Source organism: Lemur catta, chromosome 17, assembly GCF_020740605.2.
Source record: "Lemur catta isolate mLemCat1 chromosome 17, mLemCat1.pri, whole genome shotgun sequence".
NCBI lineage: Eukaryota > Metazoa > Chordata > Mammalia > Primates > Lemuridae > Lemur > Lemur catta.
The window spans coordinates 40,653,777-40,679,677 of NC_059144.1; the positions used below are offsets into that span (position 1 = coordinate 40,653,777).

At 39.9% G+C, this 25,901-nt stretch overlaps 1 protein-coding gene across 2 annotated transcripts in view; it reads left to right on the plus strand.

Annotated features, from left to right (window-relative positions):
* Positions 1-25,901, plus strand: part of ARFGEF2 (ADP ribosylation factor guanine nucleotide exchange factor 2) — an 86,401-nt gene that overhangs the window by 52,551 nt on the left and 7,949 nt on the right. For both annotated transcript variants that reach the window (XM_045529230.1, XM_045529231.1), the window contains exons 24-36: positions 1,193-1,233; positions 1,346-1,515; positions 6,753-6,904; positions 10,540-10,712; positions 12,182-12,342; positions 13,500-13,630; positions 13,781-13,910; positions 16,316-16,451; positions 17,503-17,641; positions 17,743-17,797; positions 19,320-19,434; positions 22,415-22,545; positions 25,554-25,722. In XM_045529230.1, the coding sequence (XP_045385186.1) occupies positions 1,193-1,233; positions 1,346-1,515; positions 6,753-6,904; positions 10,540-10,712; positions 12,182-12,342; positions 13,500-13,630; positions 13,781-13,910; positions 16,316-16,451; positions 17,503-17,641; positions 17,743-17,797; positions 19,320-19,434; positions 22,415-22,545; positions 25,554-25,722 (1,703 nt within the window). The remainder of the gene's footprint in view (positions 1-1,192; positions 1,234-1,345; positions 1,516-6,752; positions 6,905-10,539; positions 10,713-12,181; positions 12,343-13,499; positions 13,631-13,780; positions 13,911-16,315; positions 16,452-17,502; positions 17,642-17,742; positions 17,798-19,319; positions 19,435-22,414; positions 22,546-25,553; positions 25,723-25,901) is intronic.

Sequence of the window (25,901 nt, forward strand, 5' to 3'; positions counted from 1 at the left end):
GTTCACCCCGATTGGTTATTGCATGTCTTGTAGCTGCCATGTTAAACTGCTGGTTGTTTTCAATAAAAGGTTGGTGGTGAAAGGATGTTTGCACTGAGTGAGATCTGAGTTAGGTCAAATAATGTCAATTCTCTGAGAATGGTGTTTTGGGGGAACTATGAGGCTGTTCTTTAAGCCCTTCCAGTGGCTACTAGGCTGCTGGCTTCATAGTTACCATTGATTTGAAGCTGTTGGTTTTTAAGGCTTCCTATGGGCATAGGATAATGGAAATAGGCCAAGTTATCAAAACCAATTATGGATTTTTTTGTTCCTTCACTCCCACTGCTTCACTTGACTAGCCTGAAAAATAAGAAGAAAGAAAGAAAGAAAATAGGCCAAGTTAAAATACCACAGCACTCACTATTTAGACCAAGAGTCAACTGTTTTTCCCGGAAAAAAAAAAAACACTTCTCAGATTTTTGTAAGCCTTTGGTTAACTTCAAGAGTTCAGTTCAGAAAAAGTTGATTTTAATAATTTTTTGCCAGTGTTCTTGTTGTGCTCATGGAGGAGCGGCTTTTTGGAGGTTCCCCACTCTGCCAGTTCCCAGTGATGTCACGTCACACACTAGTACATCTTGACTCTTCCCTCATCCGACTTGTGATGTGTCACTTTCATCCTCAGTGTAGGCTTTTCTGCTCTCTATTCAGTTCATTGACCAGTTCTGTGCTTGTAATGCCTCATCATTCATGTTGGTGGAGCTGCCAGACCTGAAATGTTGAGAAACTTTACCTTCCAAATATTAAATATAATTATTACTTTATTACTGTAAATATTTTTGGCTGGGCATGTGGTTCATACCTGTGATCCCAGCACTTTGGGAGGTCAAGGCAGGAGGATCACTTGAGGCCAGGAGTTCAAGACCAGCCTGGGCAACATAGTGAGACCCTGTCTCTACAAAAAATTTAAAAATTAGCTGGGCATGGTGGCGTGTGCCTGTAGTCCTAGGTGCTTGGGAGGCTGAGGTAGGAAGATGACTTGAGCCCAGGAGTTTGACGTTACAGTGAGCTATGATGGGACCACTGTTCTGTAGCCTGGGTGACAGAGTGAGACTCCCTAAAAATATGTACATATATATTTTTAATTTTTATTCTATTATTTATTTTATTATTATATTGTTTTAATTTACATTTTATTATGTAATTATCTTCCTAGAATTTTTACTGGATCTACCAGATTGGATGGAAATGCAATAGGTAGGTATTTGACTATTGAAATGCAGTAGGTACGTGGCAGCTACAGAAGCCTCATCTTGTGGCTGACCTTTACTAACGAGGGCTCACACATGTTGTTGGGTCTGACCTGTAGTTGACTTTGTCCGCTGGCTGTGTGCTGTGTCCATGGATGAACTGGCTTCCCCCCACCATCCTCGCATGTTCAGCTTGCAGAAGATTGTGGAGATATCATATTATAACATGAATCGGATCCGACTGCAGTGGTCCCGAATATGGCATGTGATTGGAGATCACTTCAATAAGGTAACACTTTAGATTTAAAAATGATTTCACTGGGCCGGGCGCGGTGGCTCACGCCTGTAATTCTAGCCCTCTGGGAGGCCGGGGTGAGTGGATCACTCGAGGTCAGGAGTTCGAGACCAGCCTGAGCGAGACCCCATCTCTACTAAAAATAGAAATATCTGGACAACTAAAAATATATACAGAAAAAATTAGCTGGGCATGGTGGCGCATGCCTATAGTCCCAGCTACTCGGGAGGCTGAGGCAGTAGGATCGCTTAAGCCCAGGAGTTTGAGGTTGCTGTGAGCTAGGCTGACGCCGCGGTACTCACTCTAGCCCGGGCAACAAAGTGAGACTGTCTCAAAAAAAAAAAAAAAAGATTTCATTGACATAAAAAAAAAATTATATATATATATGTATATATATATTGGCAACTACATTTTTAAAAGAAGTGATAAAGAGTTGACCCTGGGCCAGGCACAGTGGCTCATGCCTATAATCCCAGCACTTTGAGAGGCTAAGAAGGGAGGATCACTTGAGGCCAGGAGTTCAAGACCAGTCTGGACAACATAGTGAGACCCTATCTCTACAAAAAGTTTAAAGATTAGCCAGACGTAGTGGCACATGGCTGTAGTTCCAGCTCCTTAGGAGGCTGAGGCAGGAGGATTGCCTGAGCCCAGTAGTTTGAGACCGCAGTGAGCTATCATGCCACTGCACTCCAGCCTGAGCAACACAGCGAGACCTGTCTTAAGAAAAAAAAAAATTGGCCCTGTTTTTTAGGTGCCTATAATTCGTTTTCCCTGTGAAGTCAAGAACAGCTTGATAGGAGTAATATCATACTTACGTATTGGTAGAATTCATGTAGAATGAATTAAAAATCCAGTGGTATTGAAAATACTTTAATATCCCATGTTCCGTGTGTAGGCTAACACCACAAAGATTATTATATCCCTAGACTACTGATGCTGGGAAGCATTGCGAACTCCTGAAATGCCTTCTTAATGACTTAAGATTAGATTATATTCCATATAGTTTCTTTTTTTTTTTTTTTTTTTTTTTTTGAGACAGAGTCTCACTTTGTTGCCCGGGATAGAGTGAGTGCCGTGGCATCAGCCTAGCTCACAGCAACCTCAAACTCCTGGGCTTAAGCGATCCTACTGCCTCAGCCTCCCGAGTAGCTGGGACTACAGGCATGAGCCACCATGCCCGGCTAATTTTTTTTGTATATATATTTTTAGTTGGCCAGATAATTTCTTTCTATTTTTAGTAGAGACGGGGTCTCACTCTTGCTCAGGCTGGTCTCGAACTCCTGACCTCGAGTGATCCACCCGCCTCGGCCTCCCAGAGCTAGGATTACAGGCATGAGCCACCGCGCCCGGCCTCCATATAGTTTCAATATTAAATGTCACTACTTCTTACATCCTGGTACCTATTGCCACCACCATTCTGAAATCTTTATTGAGAAAAAATTAACATTTGTTTTTAAATCAGAAGCAAGCCAAAGACACTTCCGTGTTCTAAAACTGACATGTGCTGGGAGTAAACCAAACTGAACTTCTTTTCCTCCACTGGAGGTTTTATTATGTACATACAGACATGTGCACACATGTGTCGAATAAATAAAACATCAGATGTGTATTTTACCACAAAAAAAATTATTAAAAAACAATCAAAAGAAAGATATGTATGTATCTGTAATTTCATTTGCTTCTTCAGGGAAATGTAGTAACTTAATAACACCGTTTCCTACCGAAACACATTTTGTGATCTCAAGAAAATTTTTTCAGGCCTGGAAATGTAAACTTATAGTCGTAATGCTTAAAAATAGTGTTAGTAGAAAACAGTTAATCCAACAGAGACTGACTCTCCATCAAATAGAAGAAAATGATAAAAAGTAGTCACTATTGGAGTATAGATCAACTGGTAAATGATTTGTAGCATCTGCCAATTTCTGTGTTGTAAATACCCTAACCACAACCAATTTAAAGATAGTAATACGATGTCACTGTACCTTAAACTCGCCCTCAGATGAACAGAAAAAAAGAACAATGTCACTAAACGTGGAGCAGGGAAGAGCTACACACCATCAGCTCTTGGGGACAGGTGCTGGCCTGCAGGACTCCACTGAAATCAAGTGTTGTCAAGTGTAGGTCTTGCTCCTAAGTTGGTGCACCAGCTAATGAATGTTCTTTGTTTCTTTATCAGCTCAAATTAAGGTACCTCACAGTGCACCATCGGCTTAACAAAGTATCGTAAGTGCCTTGTGACAGGCAGAACAGATGAGGCCCCTGCCCACATGGAGCTCACCCTCATTTTATGATAAAGTAGCTGACAAGAAGCAGAGCTGTGTGTCAGGGTTCTTGAGATAGCATGGTCGCCCCTCTGTGGAAGTGTCCTGAGCCCTCAGGGAGGAGAGAGAGGCACAGGAGCCTGTGGATGACACAGAGGGACAACTTGTTGAGTGGATGGTAACACTGTAATCGACTAACTCTGTACCATCCTTCCTGCTATTTTGGGTAAACAGATTCTTTAGTGGGCAAGTGAAAATACTTGGTATGAACTTGCTTGAGAAAGAAAATGTGAATCATTACCATTACTGTACCTTGTATTCTTGCCCAAGCCTGTGACAGCTAAGCTAGAACAAACATTGCTCATTTATTCCACATGATCTTTTGGATAACAGCTGTGGAATCCTTTGTTCTTTCAGAAATAATTATCCAAAAGTGTTTTGGTAAGCATTTTCCCAACTCTTTGAAGTCTAGATTTTGTGTTAAGGGGAACTTCTTTCTTGGGAGGGAACATCAGTTTGTTCAAGTTACTTTTCCCACTTGCAATGCTATTGTCAAGACTCCTTGCGTGCCAATTTTTAGTTATCTGTTGGCCCCTTACAGGCAAGCTTGCGACAAAAGCTGGCAGGTGGTAATTAGATGTTTCGTGGTTGTCAACTTTATTACAAATGTCTGTTCCATCTAATCAGTGCTGTCAAGCACCAAGTTTTGAAAAACTCAGTTGCTCACCCTGGAACTCTTAATTTTTTCCACCACCTTGGAAGGATGTTCTGCTTCCCCTTATAAACTGGGGCACGTGAGAATCTCATGGTTTTGAAGAAATGTGGTTGGCTGAGTCCAGTTGTAACTTAGCACTCAGGCTGCTAGCAGGGGTGTTTGAACAGTCACAGATGACGCTTTTCTTCTAAACTAGGGCACAGGTACTGTGTCCTGGAGTGAGCAAAGCTGTACAGTAAGCATGGTGTATGTTCTGAAGCATCTGTTTTACTTGAATTTTTAGGAGGAGAATACTTTCTGTTAGTCTCTAATTACATGAACATTACATGAACATATTCCCCTTTGAACAAAAATTACAGCTAAAAACACCTTTAACCACCCTCCCACACACATCTGGCCCTCCCCAAAGTTAACTATTTTTATCAGTTTGGTGTATGCCTTTCCAGACATTTTTTTATGCACTACATATGTATGAACTCATAGAAATGCAGATAATATTGTCTTGATTTGTTTTGCTTTTTTGAAAACCATAAAAATAGTATTACAAATAGCATTTTGTAACTTCTACTTAGCCACGGAATCTTAAAGATTTAGTCATGTTAGCATATGTAGATGTCTTCTGTTTTAATTGTGATAAAATAGTCATGTCATAAACTTTACCATCTTAACCATTTTTTAAATGTACAGTTCAGTAGTGTTAAGTGTAGTCACACTGTTGTGCAGCAGATCTCCAGGACTTTTTCATCTTGCGAAACTGAAACTCCATGCCCGTTAAACAATAACTCTCAATTTCCTCCTGCCTCCAGCCACTGGCAGCCACCATTCTACTGTCTGTCTCTGTGACCTTGACTACTCCAGGTACCTCATATAAGTGGAATCATACAGCATTTGCCTTTTGTGCCTCTTATTTCACTTGGCATAATAATACCTTCCAGGTTCATTCGTATTGTAACATGGATCAGAATTTCCTTCCTTTTTTTTTTTTTTTTTTTTTTTTTGAGACAGAGTCTCACTTTGTTGCCCAGGCTAGAATGAATGCCGTGGCGTCAGCCTAGCTCACAGCAACCTCAAACTCCTGGGCTTAAGCGAACCCACTGCCTCAGCCTCCCGAGTAGCTGGGACTACAGGCATGCGCCACCATGCCCAGCTAATTTTTTCTATGTATATTTTTAGTTGTCCAGATAATTTTTATTTCTATTTTTAGTAGAGACAGGGTCTCGCTCAGGCTGGTCTCGAACTCCTGACCTCGAGCGATCCACCCGCCTCGCCCTCCCACAGGGCTAGGATTACAGGCGTGAGCCACCACGCCCGGCCTCCTTCCTTTTTAAAGGCTGAGTTTATTCTCTCTTTTTAACTGCCAAGTAGTATTCTATGTATATGAACATACCATTATATAGCCATTTTCCTAGTGCTGTTTCTAATTTCTCATTATTGCAAATGATATTGTTGCATTATTTTTGTTAAAACTAAAACATGATCAGATCAAGCCACATGTCAGTGAAATTTCTCACTTGGAGCAGGCCACTGCAAGATGTTCCCAGATCCCTTGGTGGGGGAGCTGGTAGAAAACATTCTCTTGCTCTGATTTCAGGGACTCTTCTTGAGGAAAAAGTCTGAAAAGCACCAACCAAATATATACCTGTAACTCTACTTCCTAAGATAGGTAAACCACAGACAAGCACAATTTTTAAGGAAATTGAAAAGCCTCTGTGGAAATATTTCTGCTGAATTTTTCGAGGTTGATATTTATTTTATAATCATTTGCTTTAGGTGACAGACATTGGGAAAGTATGAAAACGCTTTCCATACACTCTAAAGTCTTTTGACTCCTCATATATAGTTGGGTAAAATTAAATAGCACCTGGGGAGATGTTGGTTAATGGGTATAGTGTTTTGGTTCTGCAAGATGAAAAGAGTTCGGAGATTGGTTGCACAATAGTGTGAATGTGTACTGCTGAACTGTACACTTAAAAATGATTAAGATGGTTGCTTTTCTTACGTATATTTTATAATGAAAAAAATTAAAATGGCACATTTTGAAAGCACCTTTAATTAAATATGCAACATTGATCTTTCATCATTACACTTAAATAAAATTGGGCAGATCATAGCCAAGAAATAGCATTTTCTTTTCTCTTTGGGTGTTTTCCCAGAGTGTGTGTTTGGAGATAGGCCATCCATCTGTGATGTTCACAGCCCCACATCTGTAATTGTTACGCTGTTCCTGTTTCACCTCACTTCCTGTTCTCGTTTAGGTTGGCTGTAACCCCAATGAAGATGTGGCTATCTTTGCCGTTGACTCATTAAGGCAGCTCTCCATGAAGTTTCTTGAGAAGGGTGAATTAGCCAACTTCCGTTTCCAGAAAGATTTTCTGAGGCCCTTTGAGCATATTATGAAGAAAAACAGGTATGCACTTTGCTCTGGAAGACTCTTAGTCATATTCCCTTGTGGGGGCCCAAAAAGCCCTCCTAACAATAACCACATGATTAATTGTTTTCTTCCTTTGTTGATGGAAGCAAATAGAATGAACAGACTGTGATTGACATCAATTGTCCTAAGTAAACACACTAAGATCTCTGTGTAACCAGGAGGACGGATGACACCCTGCCACTAATAGAACTATGTCATGCACCCTTACTGGGGCTGGTGCTGAGGGAGTTTAGAGGAAGAACCACTGCTGAAGCATCCTCAAACAAGGACAAGAATTATGTGACCCAGCATCTCTGCCCCAGGGAGGTGATAAAGAGGTCAGGACACCTGTCCCTCCGAAGCAGCCATCCTGTTCACTCATTCACTTGGCCTCTATTTATTGAGACCTGCCATCTGCTACGTACTTCTCTAAATGCAGAGAATACTGCAATAAAGAAAACATTTAAAAATCCCTGTTTTCGTTGGGACTTGAATTGATAACAGTTGCAGCTGGGTGTGATGGGTATACAGGAGTTCATGCCACTGTCCTCTCTACTTTTCTGTATGCTTGAAATTTTTCATAGTAAAATTAAAAAACAAATCCCTGTTTATATTCCAGTGGAACAGATAAATAAATGTTTAGTACACCGGTAGTGATAATGTACTCTGAAGAACATTAGATCAAGGTCAGGGGATAGGGATGGAAGCACCCCTTTATAAAGGGCAGTCAGCTAAGGTGTGTTCGGTAAGGTGACCTTTAGGCAAAGGCCTGAAGGAAGTGAAGAACAAGCCAAGAGTGGCCGTATGCTGTCTTGGTGGGAGAGTTATGAACAGGGGGAGGAGCAAGAGCAAAAGCCTATCACAGGCCATGCTTGGCAGGAGTTAGAAAGCCAGTGTGGCGGGCAGAGTGAGTGAGGCAGGTAGTTGTGGAAGTTGCTCCCAGGGGTAGCAGGATATGTAGGTCACTTGGGAATTGATGGCCATTTTGTAAGCACTTTGGCTTGCCGTGTGGGAGAGATGAAGCTGTTGGAGGATTTTAAGCAAAGAAGTGAAATGGTCTGACATATTTTAAAGCATCACCCTGAATTTATCCTTGGAAAATGAGAAGCAACAGGATAAGTTAGGAGGCTCTGATAGTTGTCCAGGCTTGGACCAGGGTGGGAGCAGTGGTGGTGGTGGATTGGACCCTGTGCACACTGTGAAAGGGAAGCCTGAGACGTGTGCTGCTGAATTGGCTGTGGAGAGGAAGAGGAAGAGGTGTCCTCTTGGGCGTCACCCCTTTTGTCTTTCTACTCCCCTAAAAAGTGTACTCCAGATCTGCCTGGATTTTTTTTTTTGTTTGTTTGTTTGTTTGTTTTTAAAGATAAAGCTCACAAACTGGCAGGCTTCAAGCGAGACTGGGCTGTTGGAGTAGTGAATGAAGGGGCAGTATCAGTTTCCTGGATGTGTCTCTTTCTCCTGGTGTCTCTGTTCTCTGCCTTATTGCGTCACCCCTGATTTTAGCAAATGCACAAAAATATTCTCCAGCCTTTGGGAACACCGTTGAGAGTGCCTGAGGAGACTGAGGCCTCCCCTGGCTAAGCCACATGCTCACACCTGGTAGCACCAGGACCCCTCATCTCTTGGCTGTGGGCCTTTCCTGCCTATCCTGCTGTTGTCTGCCAACTTGAAAATGGGCAGAGTGAGTTTAGAAGCGCACAGTGCCAGTCAGTCTCAGGCACTGTCAGCGGAACTATAACTTGCTGTAACATTTCCAAAAGCATTTTGGTGATATGTGTCTGTCAAGAACTTTAATATTTTTGTGCTCTTTGACTCAGTAATTCCACAATTCTATAACTCTCCAAAGGAGTTAATTTGAAATACAATAAAGCATTGTGAGTCACACAAAATAGTTTAAAAAAAAAAAACAGATTCATCCTGATTCTTTAATCCATCCAGAGAAAGCTGATTGAAAAATAAATAATTTTTAAAATCAGAAACCACTTAAATACACAAGTATTAAAGTAAGTGTTCGTATAGCCACAACATGGGATATGGTGCAGCTGTTGAAAATGTTCATAATGGTTGTGCATGGCAGCTCACACCTGTAATCCTAGCACTTCGGGAGGCCAAGGTGACTATCGCTTAAGGCCAGCACTTCAAGACCAACCCGAGGAACATAAAGACTCCATCTCTACAAAAAATTTTCAAAATTAGCTGGGCATGGTGGGACACACCTGTAGTCCCAGCTACTTATGAGGCTGAAGCAGGAGGATCGCTTGAGCCCAGGAGTCTGAGGTTGCTGTGAGCAATGATGACTCCACTGTACTCTAACCTAGGCAACACAGCAAGACCCTGTCTCTCACACACAAAATGTTCACAATGTTTCTAATGTGGGAAATGCTTAATAATTTGGAGAAAAATGCAGGATGTAGAATTTGACAATACAATGTAGTGAAATGTATCTCACCATATAAAATACCACATGTAAGGGAATTTTTTTTTCATTATACTTTCTCTGCATTTTTTAGAACTTGTACTATCATTACGTACTACTTTTAACAATCAGGCAAAAACCATTTTAATAAATATATATAGTTCTTGCCAAAAAGTTGCTGAATTCTCCATGAGGAGGCAACCATGAATTCAATTTTATTATATATCAAAGTTATCTAAGTATGTTGTCAGTCCTCCATTATCTGGAGACGGCATGTTTATATTGTGGACTTTTAGCTTATTTTTTTAACTCTTTTGACATTTTCCTTGCCTTATACAAATGACCTTTCTTATTATCAGTTGTTATGGGTCTAGAAGACAAACATGAATGTTTTAAGACAGATGAAATTTGAAAATCAAATCTGCAATCCCAAGACCACTGTACTGACTTTCAAAGCTAGTACTATAGAAACAATAGGTTTGTATAGCTTACCTTCTATTTCTGAGATAATAGAGTTCCTCCATAATTGCATGTGTTAATAGGTTGTGAGACGTATATGCTAATCTATTGCATGTATTCAGCTGTTACCATGTTTAACCATGCAGCTATTTCAGAAAATATGCCATGTATTCTATCGTCAGGTTTTGTTTTGTAATAATTAAAAATATTACATCTTAAGTGATACATGTACACTTCAGTCCATGTATATGTGTTGATCATATGTGTATATTCCTGCCCAAAAATCTAAGACGATACACAGGAAGAATTTAGTAATGGTTATCTCTGGGTGGCAGAATTATAGATAACATTAGTTGAAATATTTTGGGCCAGAGAAACTGACCAACAGTAACCACAAGGCTATACATTATTTACATAACAAGAAGTCAGAGGCAGGCATCTCAACTTTGGTTCCATACCCCAAATTGTCAGTGGAAACCCAGGCTCTTTCCATCTTTTTGTTCTGCCATCCAAAGGGTCAGCTTTTCAACCTCGAGTTTATTGGTTCATGATTGCAGGGTAGTGGATCTAGCTGTAGGCATTGTGCTGGGTTCAGAATGGGAATGAGAGGAAAGGTGGCAGAGCCTTAATGAATGTGGATTACTGTGTGCTTTAGAAAATGGTTTTTTTAAGTACTGCTTCTAAGGAATGAGCTGTGTTCATTTCTCTTCTGACTCTCCAAAGTACAGATGATATGGCTGCCCCATTTCTTCCTCAGGTCTCCGACCATCCGGGACATGGTGATCCGCTGCATCGCCCAGATGGTGAACTCCCAGGCAGCAAACATCCGCTCAGGTTGGAAGAACATTTTTGCTGTGTTCCACCAGGCAGCCTCTGATCACGACGGGAACATTGTGGAGCTGGCCTTCCAGACCACAGGCCACATTGTCAGTAAGTGGCTGTGTTCCCTCATTACTAATGTCCCACCTGCAAGTCTGGAAGGGTGGTCTCTTACTTGCTGTCTGTTTTCCTTACTTTAGCTCTGCTGTGATATAATAATGTGCCAGGCAGTGTTCTAAGCCCTTGACATGTATTAATCCTCATTTCAACTGTTTTGACTTTTTCCTTGCCTTCTGTAAGTGGCCTTTCCTATTACCAGTCAGTATGGGTCCAGCAGACAAAGGTGAATGTTACTCTAAGCCAGATGAAATTTTAAATTCAAATTTGCAGTCTCAAGGCCACTCCAGTGACTATGAAGGAAATACAGTCAATCCTCAGTGTGGGCAGATCCCACGTTCGAGAATCACCTGTTCACTGAAATGTACGCGTAACTCCAATACTCACGATGTTATTGTGGTCATTCGCTGGCATGTGCATGCACAGAGCAGCAGAATACTTGAGTCACCCAAGGTGCACATTCCCAACGGAGGTGGCATAGGTGACACTCTGCCTTCTTGTTTCGCTGTCATATCATAAACAAGTGTGCTTTCTCTGGTCTATTGAACACCATATTTTTCACAGTTTGTGCTTTCTGTTGGAGATTTCACTGTTTAAAATGCTCCCCAAGGGAATTGCTGAGTGTTGGCTAATATTCCTAAATGCAGAAAGACTGTGATGTGAAAATACATGTGTTCGATTAGTTTCCTTCAGGCATGGGTTACAGTGCTATTGGCTATACGAGTTCAACGTTAATGAATCAACTATGTATATTAAATACAGTGGGCATCTTTAAACAGAAGCACACATACAACAACGTTATGTATTGACCAGTTGATGAGAATGTTGTGACCAGTGACTTGCATGAACCTAACTCCGTATTTCCTGTAGGAACAGTGGTTCAGTATTTAGTAATTCAGTGTTCACAGCGACTTTATAAAACATAACTGTCATGAATAACAAGAGCCAACTGTGCCATTGTTTCTTCTATTTTACCAAAGAGGAAATTGAGGCACAGAAAAGTAAAATAGAACAACTTGCCTGAGGTCACACAGCTTGACAGTGGTGGAGCCAGGACTCGTACCCAGGCAGTCCAGCCCAGAGTTAGTGCAGCGTCCCTCTACCCTGGGCTGACTGGGAGTCCCTAGTCCTGCCTGTGATCACGTAACAAGATGTTTACTTGTTCTCCGTGGAAATTGTAAGGCACTGGGTCATCTTTGCACGTAGTTGGCACTCAATAAATATTTGTTGAATGAATGGATATTTGGGCCTTTACATCGTTGCTTGAGCTCAGGAAACCAGTTTAGCTCAATCTGTATTCAACACAATCATTCATAAATAATTTAATAAGAAAAACTGTCTTCTAGAAATACTGACAAGCTTTTCTTAGATTTCACAAGGATAATTATCTGTGATCTGCGTGTGTGTTTTCATCCCCATCCCTAAATCCCAGTCTTATAAAAATGTGCATTGTGTTTCCCCAGCAACTATTTTCCAGCACCATTTCCCTGCAGCCATCGATTCCTTCCAGGACGCTGTGAAGTGCTTGTCGGAGTTCGCCTGCAACGCTGCTTTCCCAGACACGAGCATGGAAGCCATCCGGCTCATCCGCTTCTGTGGGAAATACGTCTCTGAGAGGCCTCGGGTATGTGTGTCCCCTCCTTGCTCATCCAGGCAGTGGACAAACAGCTTGCCAGCTACTCTTAGAGATGTGTGCGTGCTAAACTAGGTATTTATTTCAGAATGCTGCCATTGCAAGGGTTATACCTTTTCATTATTTTGTGTATATGAAGTTATTTATTTTATTCATACTGAACTGACATTCTACAGATTGTTTTTGTAGAAGATGATAGTATTGTAGCTTCTGAATTTTGGCAAAGCTCAAGAAGCTAGACCTTTCTATTTGAAAGAAAGCAAATATCCTTTTAGGAAATGACATTATACCATTGTAGTGTGCCTAAGAAATCACATTTAAAAATCACCTTTTGTTTCCTCCTGAAAATGTTTGGGATTTTATTGATATATCTCACCTTTCTAAAAGAGGCATACATTGTTAATCCATATAAAGCACTTTAATTCCTGGCCCATAGCAAGCACTCAGTACATAATAGCTGCTGGGGCCTCGCACAGTGGCTCACACCTGTAATCCCAGAATTTGGGGAGGCCCGGGCAGGAGGATCACTTGAGGCCAGGAGTTAAAGACTAGCCTGAGCAACATAGCAAGACACTATCTCTACAAAAAATAAGAAAAATTATCCAGGCATTGTGTTGCACATCTGTAGTCCCAGTTACTTGAGAGGCTGAGGCAGGAGAATTGCTTAAGCCCCAGAGTTGAGGGCTGTGGTAAGCCATGATCATGCCACCGTACTCCACCCTGGGCAACAGAATAAGACGCTGTCTCACCAAAAAAAAGTAGCTGCTGCTGCTACTATTATTCTAAATAGCATATATTACAATAACATTCCAGAATGACCTAAGGTAATGAATCATCCTGGATATTTGCCAACACCATTTAACCTTTAGTGTTCTTAATGTAACACCTCCCACCCCCAGGACCCTTGTGACCTGACCCACTCAACTTGTTCTGAAACCCACAAAGGTCCATAAGGTTTATATTGGGAAATTATTCATGTGCCTTTTGGGACAGGTAATGACCCTGTGTCCTCCGTCCTGACTGTACCCTTTCTTAATAGAGATTTTTAGGAGGGGAATATGCATGGGGCCTTAAAATTTATATAATTCCCTTTCAGTTCTTTCCTTTCGCATGCTTAATCTACATCTGAGTTGTGATTTCCATCATAGGTGCTACAAGAATACACAAGTGATGACATGAATGTAGCTCCTGGAGACAGAGTCTGGGTCCGAGGCTGGTTCCCCATCTTATTTGAGCTTTCCTGCATCATTAATAGATGCAAGTTGGACGTACGGACAAGGTAACCATGTCCCCAGTGCGGTGGCCCTTTACATGGCTAAAATGAGCCTCAGTCACTTGCTCACCTGGCCGTGTTCTCTCCCACTCTCTTCTCTGTTGTTCTCTTCCCCCACCCATTGTCTCTTTTGTGCCTGACTTTGTTTTCCTCCAGAGGACTCACGGTCATGTTTGAGATCATGAAGAGCTATGGCCATACCTTTGAAAAGCACTGGTGGCAGGACCTGTTCCGAATTGTGTTTCGGATTTTTGACAATATGAAGCTTCCTGAGCAACAGTCAGAGGTAGGTGATGACTACGGCACTGCCCTGGATATGATGGGGAGGAAAGTCGGGCCTGTATCTACCTCTGGGGGTTGCATAGTCATCTACCCAGAGTTCTTAAATACTGAGCTACTTAAGGTATGTTTTAAAAATAAAAACACCCTTCCTGGCACTCTGCCACCAGTATCAGCTGGTCCTCAGAGACTCTCCCCATCTTCAGAAGAATGAGAGGAAATACATCACCATGGTCTGCTGCTTGGCCCTCAGGCATTGTGACTGCCAATTCAGCAGGGCTCCTCACGGGTCACAGTTTTGTTCACAGCAACTTCTGAACGGTCAGTAGAAAGTGGAATGTCTCTGGTCCTTCAGGGTTTTTAATGAAGTTATGTTTGGAGACAATGTTGAATGTTAGGCCTTTTCTTTAAAGGACATTTGATGCCTGTGGGTATTTTTGTTATTTGTCCCTTAGAGGTAGAGGGGTAGGAAAAGGCTATTCTATCTCAAGATTTTTAGATGGGAGAATAACTTTTTTACCTTGTTTTTGGAACACCATTCCCTTCGTCACCCCAGTATAAAAGTAACATGCTTAATATGGAATGTTAGGCATATACGAAAAAATTCATATTTTACCATCCAGAAATTAACGTTTTGGCAAATTTCCCTCAGTCTTCTAGGTGGTTTAAATAGGGTTGATGTCATAGTTTAGATGGAGTTTTCTAATCTTTTTTAAATTTAAAAATAATCAAAAGTTTTCCTTGTTATAAAACAAACACAAGGCTGGGCACATGGCTCACACCTGCAGTCCTAGCACTCTGGGAGGCTGAGGTGGGGGGATCGTTTGAGCTGAGAAGTTGGAGACCAGCCTGAGCAAGAGCGAGACCCCGTCTCTACTAAAAGTAGAAAAATTAGCCAGGTGTGGTGCCACGTCCTGTAGTCCCAGCTACTTGGGAGGCTAAGGCAGGAGGATTGCATGAGCCCAGGAGTTTGAGTTTGCAGTGAACTGTGATCATGCCGCTGCACTCTAGCCGGGGCAACAGAGCAAGACTCGGTCTCAAAAAAAAAAAAAAAAAAGGAAAAAAAACATTCGCTATAGAAAAATCAGAAAACAGACAAAAGTAAAGAAAAATGTATAGAACCATAGTCCCAGTCTTCCACAGACAGCTACTGTTAAGCTCTTCGGGTCCTGCTTTCATGTGTGTGTACACGCGTGTGTTTGTGATCCCCCTTTTTTTTTTCTTTCTACAAAAATGAAATCCTACCACACATATGTAAACTGCTCTTTAAACTTAATACTTGAGTGTTTTTCCACAACTGTAACTTCTCTCCTATGATGACTTTAACGGCTGCAAAATATTCCTAGTTGTGGACATTCCATAGTCTGTCAACATTTGGGTTGTTCTCAGTTCTTCTGGACAGCACTGAAATGACCAGTTTTTATAGCTACACTTGTACTTGTGTTATTTTTGGGGTTTTTTTGTTTTTTAGGACAAGTGGCCCAACTGCCAGGGTTAGGGGCTTGCACTACTAAGCCTTTTGATACATAGTGCTAAGCTGACCTCTAAATAAATCTGTAGCCATTTACACTTCTGTTGGCAGTGCATGAGAGTTGCTATCTCTCCATACTCATTCTGGCTCTTCATATTTTAATTTAATTGGTGCTAATTTGCTAGGCCAAAAGTATCACACTAGAAATTTTTTTTAATTGCTAATGAGGTTGCATAATTTCCCTCATAGCATCAATCATTCTTCTTTTATGAACTGCCTTTTATATCCTTAGCTCATCTTTTGGGTTATTCATCTTTTTCCTATTGATTTATGAGTTCTTAAACATGTAGGCAATATAGCATATCTGTACATGAGTTGCAGATCATTTGCTCACTTTGTTATTTTTATTTCTTTTTGGAAAATTTTAGCTTTAAGTAACCAAATCAATCACTTTATTTCCTTACTGGCTTCTACTTTTGGAATCATGCTTAGCAACTTCACTTTTCCATGATTTTATAAATATATCTCTATATATCCTCTGATAATTTCATGGCATCATTTTTAATATTTAATTTTTGGTTTAAGGTGTGACTTTTAGCATAATCTCACACTCTTTTTTTTTAAAGTATCATTCTGAATAACTGTTTATTCTGTCATGTCTGTACTTAATTTAATGTCCACATTGCTGGACTTTTGGTTGTATCTGTATTTACAGTTTATAAAATGCCATCTTTATTCATAAACGTTTGTTCACACATCTTTGATTCTAAGGTTGATTCTTAGAAGTATTGTTACAGAGTCAGTCGGTATGAACATTATTAAGACTATTGATACGTATTGCCAAATTGCTTTCCAGAACAGTTTTGCTAATCGGGTGCAAGAATGCCCTTCTCACTGCAAAGAGAGTGGCTTTTAAGCAGTATCTTTTCATTGTTTTTCAGAAATCTGAGTGGATGACAACAACCTGCAATCATGCACTTTATGCTATTTGTGATGTATTTACCCAGTTTTATGAAGCTTTGAATGAAGTTCTTCTTTCTGATGTATTTTCACAATTGCAGTGGTGTGTAAAGCAAGGTATTCTTTAACTCTCTAGGATCATTTTTCTTACATAATCCTTAATGAGAGGTTAATTTTTTCAATATAGAAAAGCATGAACGTGATACGAAGGAGTACAATATATAATTTAGTTGGTTAAAATGTATATTTTTAAATTTAATTAGAAAACACTCTCCCCTCCAAGTCAGTTTATAAAGCATTTCTTTAAGGTAAGATGTAGTTATTTCCATATTTTTGGAGTATAGTAAAAAAAAAAAAAAAAAAAAGTAGCTTTGTGCATTATACTATTCTTTCTACTTTTACATAAGTTTGAAATTTTCTGTAGTAAAATTAGCTTTTTAAAATGTACTGTTGTAGTCAAGATCAACAGCTTCATCATTGGACAATTTTTGTTTGAATAGTTATGTGTTTATTTTAGTCTGTATCAGAAAAAATACCAACTAGCACGTCAGACCTGGATTCCATACATAATTTTTGTTAGGGCAAAGCTAAATTTAGTTACATTTTTTCAAAAAGTGACTCAGTTTTAAAATAAATGACAAAACAATTGATATTTAGATGGCAAAAATTGGAAACGTAGTGTTTGAATAGAAACATGGTCTAATATTTTCCATATTATTTTCCCATTTCTCATATATGATCCAGTTAATTAGAGTAGCAAGATGTTGACCTTCTTTCATAGCTAGCAATAGAACTGTGATAAATAAATTTACCTATTCATACCCTACTTAAACTATAAAAATTTTAATACTATCTATAGCATTGCTTCATTAATTAAAAGCCTATGCCCCCCCCCCCCAAAAAACAGGCTGGGGTTGGAACATGCCTGTAATCCTAGAACTTTGGGAGGCCAAGGGTCTTTTGTAGAGACCCTGTCTCTACAAAAAACAGAGCTATGACGATGGCACTAGACTCTATCTGGGGCAAGAAAGCAAGACCTTATCTTAAAAAAAAAAAGCCTACAGACCCACCTGTTACAATCTCCACCTCACAAAATAAACTATTTGGGACCTGGTTTGCATCAAAACAGCAGTATAAGTTTAATGATAGACACTGCTTTATTTTGCAGATAATGAACAATTGGCTCGATCAGGTACAAATTGTTTAGAAAACTTAGTAATATCCAATGGAGAGAAATTCAGCCCTGATGTTTGGGATGAAACATGCAACTGTATGTTGGATATTTTCAAAACAACTATCCCACATGTGTAAGTGTTAATTGCAATTATTACAATTTATTTGGTGGATATCATAAAGCTCCTCCTTGCCTTTGACAGTGATCATTTTCCTTCTCTTCCGTTCCCTTAAGTTTGCTGACATGGAGACCTGTAGGAATGGAGGAAGATTCATCAGAAAAACATTTGGTAGGATTTTTCTTTTTGGTTGTCTTTTCTTTCTTCTCATATCTTAGTAAAAGATTAATAGTCTGAGCAACATATCGAGACACTGTCTATACCAGAAATAGAAAAAACCAACTGGGCATGGTGGTGCACATCTATGATGTGCTACTCAGGAGGCTGAGGCAGGAGGATCACTTGAGCCCAGGAGTTTGAGGTTGCAGGGTGCTATGATGACGCCACTGCACTCTAGACTGGGCAACAAAGCAAGACCATGTCTCAAAAAAAGATTTGAAAAAAAGAGTATAGGCCAGGCGCAGTGGCTCACGTCTGTAATCCTAGCACTCTGGGAGGCCGAGGCGGGTGGATTGCTTGAGGTCAGGAGTTCAACACCAGCCTCAGCAAGAGCGAGACCCCGTCTCTACTAAAAATAGAAAGAAATTATCTGACCAACTAAAATATATATAGAGAAAAAATTAGCCGGGCATGGTGGCGCATGCCTGTAGTCCCAGCTACTCGGGAGGCTGAGGCAAGAGGATCACTTGAGCCCGGGAGTTTGAGGTTGCTGTGAGCTAGGCTGACGCCACGGCACTCACTCTAGCCAGGGCAACACAGCGAGACTCTGTCTCAAAAAAAAAAAAAAAGAGTATAATGAGCCTATATATACAATTTGAACTTTTTTGATGAGAAGTGAGTTTAAAAGGTTATAATCTCTAAAAATAATATGTTCATTAACATATTTTTTAATTTGGGATCAATTGACACAGTTTATTAACACCATTGTGAGTATTTTTCCATATTCTTAGCTATTCTTTGAGAATAGCCTTTTCAGTTGCTGCATGTTATTATAATTTCTTTAATTCTTCGTTACTAGGCTCTCAGGTCAGTTCTAGTGTTTCACTATTATAAATGACACTGTGATGTGACTGTCCTTGTTTCTTGCCCTCCTAAATAAATAGTGCTTTCCTCTCCACCAAAGAAATGGCAGTTCTTACTTTTTGTGTGAGACTACTTAAAGAGGTCTTAATTCAAATCTCACTTTAAAATACTTTGGTTTACATGGGGAAATTGAATTATTAACTTTTCTTCCGAAGTAACTCTAAGTCCATTAGATTTTAAAAGGTATTTGGGACATAGCAACTTAAAAATGAAGCACATTACTTAAACATTTTCTGTTTCTTAACTCTGTCTTCTGCTATCAACTTTTTTAAAAACTAGTTACTGCACTACTTATTTATTTTTTAACTTGATCTCATTAAAAATTTTTGACACTTATTGTTAAATCATAATACATAGAGAAGTGTCCTTTGAGTTGGAATAAGAAAATGTGATATTTTAATAGGGGGAGAAATAATTGAAATTCTTAATCTTTCCAGTGCAGCCTTGAAGAAGTGCTACATTAAGCATCCAAGTATAATTTTGCTTTGAACTGAGCAAGGCACTTAAATTCGGGCTGGACTGGCTGTGTTAAAACAGGCACATTTCTGCCCAGGCACTGACTTAAAATGAAGAAAAGTAAGCATTATATTTCTCTCTGGTTTACATTTAGGATGTGGATCTGGATCGCCAGTCTTTAAGCAGCATAGATAAAAATGCCTCTGAGAGAGGCCAGAGCCAGCTCTCTAACCCAACAGATGACAGCTGGAAGGGCAGACCATATGCAAGTAAGGGCACTTTTTTATTTACTGTAAGTAACACATTTACCTGATTCAAATATTCAGAAGCACAGAAGGGTAAACATGATAAGCCACCTCTACCCCTGGGCCTCGGTCTACCAGTTCCCTTCCTTGTGGCAGTCAGTGTTACCAGCTTCTCATGTACCTTTCCAGGGTTATTTTATCCATGTGGAAGCAAATACATACCACATATACATTTACATACACACATATCTAGTACATATGACTTCCCCTTTCATTTTTATACAAACTGTGAAATGCTATGCATTATTCTTTGTTCACTTAATATATCTTAGAGATTATTTAAAATCAGTACGTAAGGAGCTTTCACTTTTTATACTATTGTCTGTTATCCCAGTATGTAGATGTAACTTTATTTGCTTAATTGGGCCCCTACTAATGAACATTTACATTTCTAATCTTTTGCTGTTAGGAACAATACTGCATTGAATAACCTGATAACACATGTCAGTTGTGAGTTTATTTCATAAGTTCCTAGAAATACAATCATGGAGTCAGTGAATAAGTGCATTTCCTATTTTGACAGATATTTCCAAATTGCTGTCTGGTAAGATTGTGCCTGTTTACATGATCTTTGGGAGCACCTAGATGAAATTGGGTAACTTTGGAGTAATTTCAATTTGGAATTTTCTTATTATGAGTGAAATTAAGCAGTTTTTCATATGTTTGAGAGCCACCTTCTCATCTGTGAATTCTGTTTGTAATCTTTTCCCATTTGGTGTCAGTTGTTGGTCGTTTCTTTATTGGTTTAGAGGAGTTCCTTATGTACTGAAAATCCTTTTTCTGGATATAAGTTTCAGATTACTTTTACCAACTTGTCTCTTAATGTTGCTTATGGTGTGTTTTACTATCTAGCATTTTAAGAAATAGATTTAACAGTGGTAATGTGCCAGGCACTGTACTGTGTTGTCTCATGTATGCGATCTCATTTAATCTTTATATTACTATTAATACTGGCCTTTGAAGAGGGACTGTTTTATATTTGAGTGAACTGGGGCTTAGACAGATGCTATAACTTGCCAATATGTAGTAGATAGAGTTGGGATTCAGACATGCTTTTAGCAGACTAAGGAATCAGAACTTGTAAAGTGTCATTCTGGTCCTTTGAAAGTTGTATGCCCCTTTGTTTGCCTTTATAGCAGTCCCACCCCGACCTCAACACGCCAGGTTGTAGGTGTTAACATTGAAGTTAACTTCTGAAACAGCACATTAGACAAAAGCAGTGTGTGGTCACCACTTTCTTTAGAAGGAATAAAAGTAGTCACCCTTGAAATCCATTAAAGAGGCACCATGTTGGGACTGATGCACTGTCTCTCAGTAACTGCTGCACAGCCAGTTTCTCTCCAGTGTCCAGTGATAGAACGATCTCTTTTCTTCATCAGCTTCAGATAAAGTGGTTAGCTTGTGTGGGGAGGCCAAGTGTACATTTCTTTCAATAGGAGAACCACTCTGAGCACAGTGAGATGTCTACACTTCAAAAAATGCCTGGGACTCGACTACCCTCCCGTTCCCCCAGGGGAACTGCCCCTCCCAGTCTCTCAGCTCAGCCTCCTTTCTGGGCATAAGTTCAGGCAGGCAAAATCTTTGCACTATTAGTATCGTTTCCTTTCTTCCCTTTTATTTTTGGTCCAAAATGCTGTGATCGAATTGGTGTAAGTTGAATGTACATTTGCTGCAACTTTACTATATTTTTTAAAAAATTAAAACATTCTGGCCAGGCGTGTTAGCTCATGCCTGTAATCCTAGCACTCTGGGAGGCCAAGGTGGGAAGATCGTTTGAGCTCAGGAGCTCGAGACCAGCCTGAGCAAGAGTGAGACCCCGTCTCTACAAAAAAATAGAAAAAAATTAGCTGGGCGTGGTGGCACATGCCTATAGTCCCAGCTACTCAGGAGGCTGAGGCTAGAGGATCACTTGAGCCCAGGAGTTTAAGGTTGCTGTGAGCTAGGCTGATGACATGGCACTCTAGCCCAGGCAACAGAGCGAGACTGTCTCAAAAAAAAAAAAAATTAAAACATTCTTCATAGAGAATTGTTATATGTTTATATAGTTCCACAAACACTTTCAAAAACTTCAAGACAACTCAGCCTCCTTGATTTCTATCACTAAAACCTTTATTTACTGTTTTCAACATTTCTATAACAGTAAGTTGGGAAAGGAATCTCCACTTTGGCTATAGTCAAATCAGTCAACACTTAGGAAGTGTTTGACATGAGACCACCCCTGCGCCCCCAGGAACACAAAGATGGATGGAGTCAGAGTCTAGTCAGTAGGCAGAAACCACACCACTCATTTGAAAAGGAAAAATGCAATGTAAAGAATTGTTAACTAGTCAAAGGTTGCTAACCACTAAAAGGAGTAAAAGACTACTCTTAAGGTATACAGAAGTAGAAAATGCAGAAAGCAGCATTTAGTTAGTATAGACAGAAAGTGATCCCAAAACTAAGAACTTAGAAGAGCCACTTTGTGTGCCCAGCCAAAACTGAGATTCTCACCTTTTCAGAGAGGCTGGCTGCTGCAGGAACCTGAAAGCTCATGTGTTAGGGCTCAGTCCAGAGCTGACCTATAGGAGTGGCCCGTCTGGTGGCAGAGACACTTGCTCACAGACACAGAACCTGCACAGCTGATTGCCTCACCCTCTTCCGGTCTTTACTCAAATACCACATTTTCATAGAGACCTTTTCTGACCAGCTTATTTAAACTTGCAACACCACCGTGACATTTTGTATCCCTCTCTCTACCTTACGTCATCATTATTTGACATACTGTATCTTATAGTTAAATATTTTATTTATTGCCTGTCAACACCATAGGAGCAGGGATTTTTTTTTGGTCTGGTTTTATGCATTGCTATCAGGAATCATGCCTGGCACATAGTAGGAGCTCAGTGAATATTTACACAGTATTGGGTGGATCATTATTAGGGTTAATCTTTATCATCTAATATAGATCAGAAACTGTTTGCCAGCCTCCTCATCAAGTGTGTGGTCCAGTTGGAACTGATACAGACCATCGACAACATCGTGTTCTACCCGGCGACGAGCAAAAAGGAGGATGCAGAGCACATGGTTGCTGCCCAGGTAGGCCCCGCAGGCCGGGGAGCGGGGTTGCCCCATTGCAGTGGTGTGCTGGATTCAGCTCACACTGGCTTTCCAGAGCCTGCCTATTGACCTCTTCTCAGCCCCACATTCAGTGACAGCGTTTTGGTAGCTTGAAATTGGCCTCGTTGGAAGTGATTTATGTCACAGAAATCAGCAGATGCTAAAACTCGGGGCTTTGATTTTTTATTCCCCAGAGAGCTGGTTAACCAACATACCACTGCTCTGATGCCACCCCTCACCTTGGTGCTTTGAAAATAGTGTTTTCACAGGGACTATTTGCCGTAATTGGTAAACAGTTTAACCATAAATAACTGAGGGAAAATACGTATATAAAGACACAAGTTTTTCCTTCAGAAATTTCACATTTTGATTTTGTATTAAGTACATGCAACTATATATAAGAGATTCTCAAAAACAGAACTGAGTGTCCAGAAGTTGGACAGTAATCCCATACCATGAATTGCAAACTTCAGTGCTTTGGGGGCCAACAGATTCTGTGGGCGAGTGAGGCAGGCTGGGTAGGAACTGCGGTAAACCAGAACTCTCTAGCCCAGCCAAAACAACAGCCACCTCCCAGCTCCTGGGGCGTGTTGCCATCCAGGTGGGTTAAGTTGTAATGGTATTCCAGTTTTTCAAGAGGAGCCAGAATTGAGATTTTTTTCATATAGGAAATCTGTCTTTTAAATACGGGAAATTAATGTAAATTTTATTACTGCTGAACAAAATACATTTGTGAGTCATAAGCTGTCTTTTTTGGTTTTTTTATTTTTTAAGTTTAAAAATCAACGGTCTTAGTATATTTACCAAGTTGTGCAAACATCAGCGCTGTCTCATTCGAGAATATTTTTGTTACTGCAAAAGGAAATGCTATAGTTGTTAGCAATCATTCCCTGTTCCCCCCTCCTTTTGGGCCCTGGCAACCACTTATCTACTTTATGTCTCTATGGATTTGCCTATTCTGAATGTTTCATATAAAAGGACTCATGCAATACGTGAGCTTTTGTGTCTGGCTTCTTTCACTTAGCATAATGTTTTCTAGGTTCATCCACCTTGTAGCCTGTGTCCATAAAGTTATTCATTCCTCTTTATTGCTAAATAATATTCCATTGTATGGATATACCACATTTTGCTTATTTATTCATGAGTTGATGGACATTTATTTTCACTGTCTGGCTATTGTGAATAACGCTGCTATGAACATTTGTGTGGACATATGTCTCTTGGATATATATCTAGGAGTGGAATTCCTGGGTCACGTGGTAACACTAGGTTTGCGTCTTTGAGTAACTGCCAGACTGTTTCCCACTAGCAGTGTATGAAGGTTCCAGTTTCTCCACATCCTCACCAATGGTGTTGTTGCCCTTTTTAAAAATTATTATTATTATAGCCATTCTAATGGATGCGAAGTGGTATCTCATTGTGGTTTTGATTTGCATTTCCCCAATGACTAATGGTATTGAGCATCTTTGTGCTTATTGGTCATTTGTATATATTTGGAAATGTCTACTCAAATTCTTTGCCCATTTCAAAATTGTGTTATTTATCTTTTTATTGTTGAATTATGAGAGTTCTTACATTAATATATTCTAAATATACTAATCCCTTATCAGATATATGAATTGCAACTATTTTCTCCCATTCTGTGTGTTGTCTTTTCAGTTTCTTTATGGCGTCCTTTGAAGCACAAAAGTTTTTAATTTTGATCAAATCCAAGTTGCCTAGTTTTCTTTAGTCACTTGTGGTTTTGCTATCCAATCTAAGAAGGCATTGCCTATTTCAAAGTCACAAAGATTTAGGCCTGTGTTTTCTTTGAAGAGTTTCATAATTTTAGTTCTTACATTTAGGTCTTTGATCCATTTTTTAAGTTCATTCTTGTATAAGATGGGAGGTGTAGGGGTCCAACTTCTTTCTTTTGCATGTGATATCCAGTTGTCCCAGCACCATGTGTCATAAAGTCTGTTCTTTCTCCGTGAGTTTTCCAATACTAGTGTTGGAAATAACTTGACCATAAATATAAGGGTTTATTTCTGGATTCTGTATTCCACTGATATGTGTCTATCTTTATGACAGTACCACACTTTCCTGATTATTATAGCCTTTTAGTAGGTTTTGAAGTTGGGAAGTCCTCTAACTTTGTGCCTCTTGTGCAAGATTGTTTTGGCTGTTCTTTGTCATTTGCATTTCCATATGAATTTTAGGATTAGTTCATTGATTTCTGCAAAGAAATCACCTGGGGTTTTGATAAGGATTGTGTTGAATCTGTAGATCAGTTTGGGAAGTATTGCACATTCTTCCCTTTTTTAACTTCTGGCTTATAAGGAGAATGTGGGTCTATTTCTAGAAGTGTTAAGAAATACCAAATCCCTAATTATGTCTCAAATTTTAGGCAACATGTTCAATAAAATTTTCTAGCATTTCATACATGTTTTAAAAGTGTTAGGTTTTTTTTTTCCCCCCTTCACATTTGCAAACACATTCATTTGGAGCTTATTTAGTTCAGTAATTACCTGATTGGAGGCTAAAAATGCCACTTGGGCTTTGCTTACCAATTTTTATCTTTCAATTAGTATGTTTGAGACTCACATCTTTTATCACATATATTGCATTTTGATTTTCTCATTTTTTAATTTCTTTATAAAATAAAAAGAGAAGAATTCAATCCTGTAGTGAAATAATTGGAGACACACACACACACACACACACCCCCCACACACCCCCACACCCCACCCCACGTTCCTGTTTATGTGATGAAGGCAGCACTGACGAAGCTGAAACTTTGGCCAGTCGAGCCTGCTGTCCTGCAGGAGCCCAGTATGTTCCTTCACCAGCCAGTGAGCAGAGTCTCAGTGGAAATAGTTCCTGGTGTTGCGGAATGAAGTGTATCTTATGGAGAGGATCACTTTTAGAAAATCATGACTGCCTTTGTCTGCAATCACAATGCCCAAGACCACTCCATCTTCTTCACTTATCTCTCCTCTGTCCTCTAGCAAGACACACTGGATGCAGATATCCACATAGAGACAGAGGATCAGGGCATGTATAAGTACATGTCTTCCCAGCACCTCTTCAAGCTGTTGGACTGCTTGCAGGAGTCCCATTCATTCTCAAAGGCCTTCAACTCCAATTACGAGCAGCGGACTGTCCTTTGGCGGGCAGGTAAGGCCACACTGGTCACCATCCTAAAACATGAAAACCTTTGGAAAATTCCTGAGATTTTAAGTGTAGCTGGAATAATTTACCAGGTATTTTCATGCTTGAGGGAGAAAGAAGGGAAATGCTATATAGATTTTTATCCCAGTACCAGGGATGCTGCCTGACACATAGTAGATTCTTAC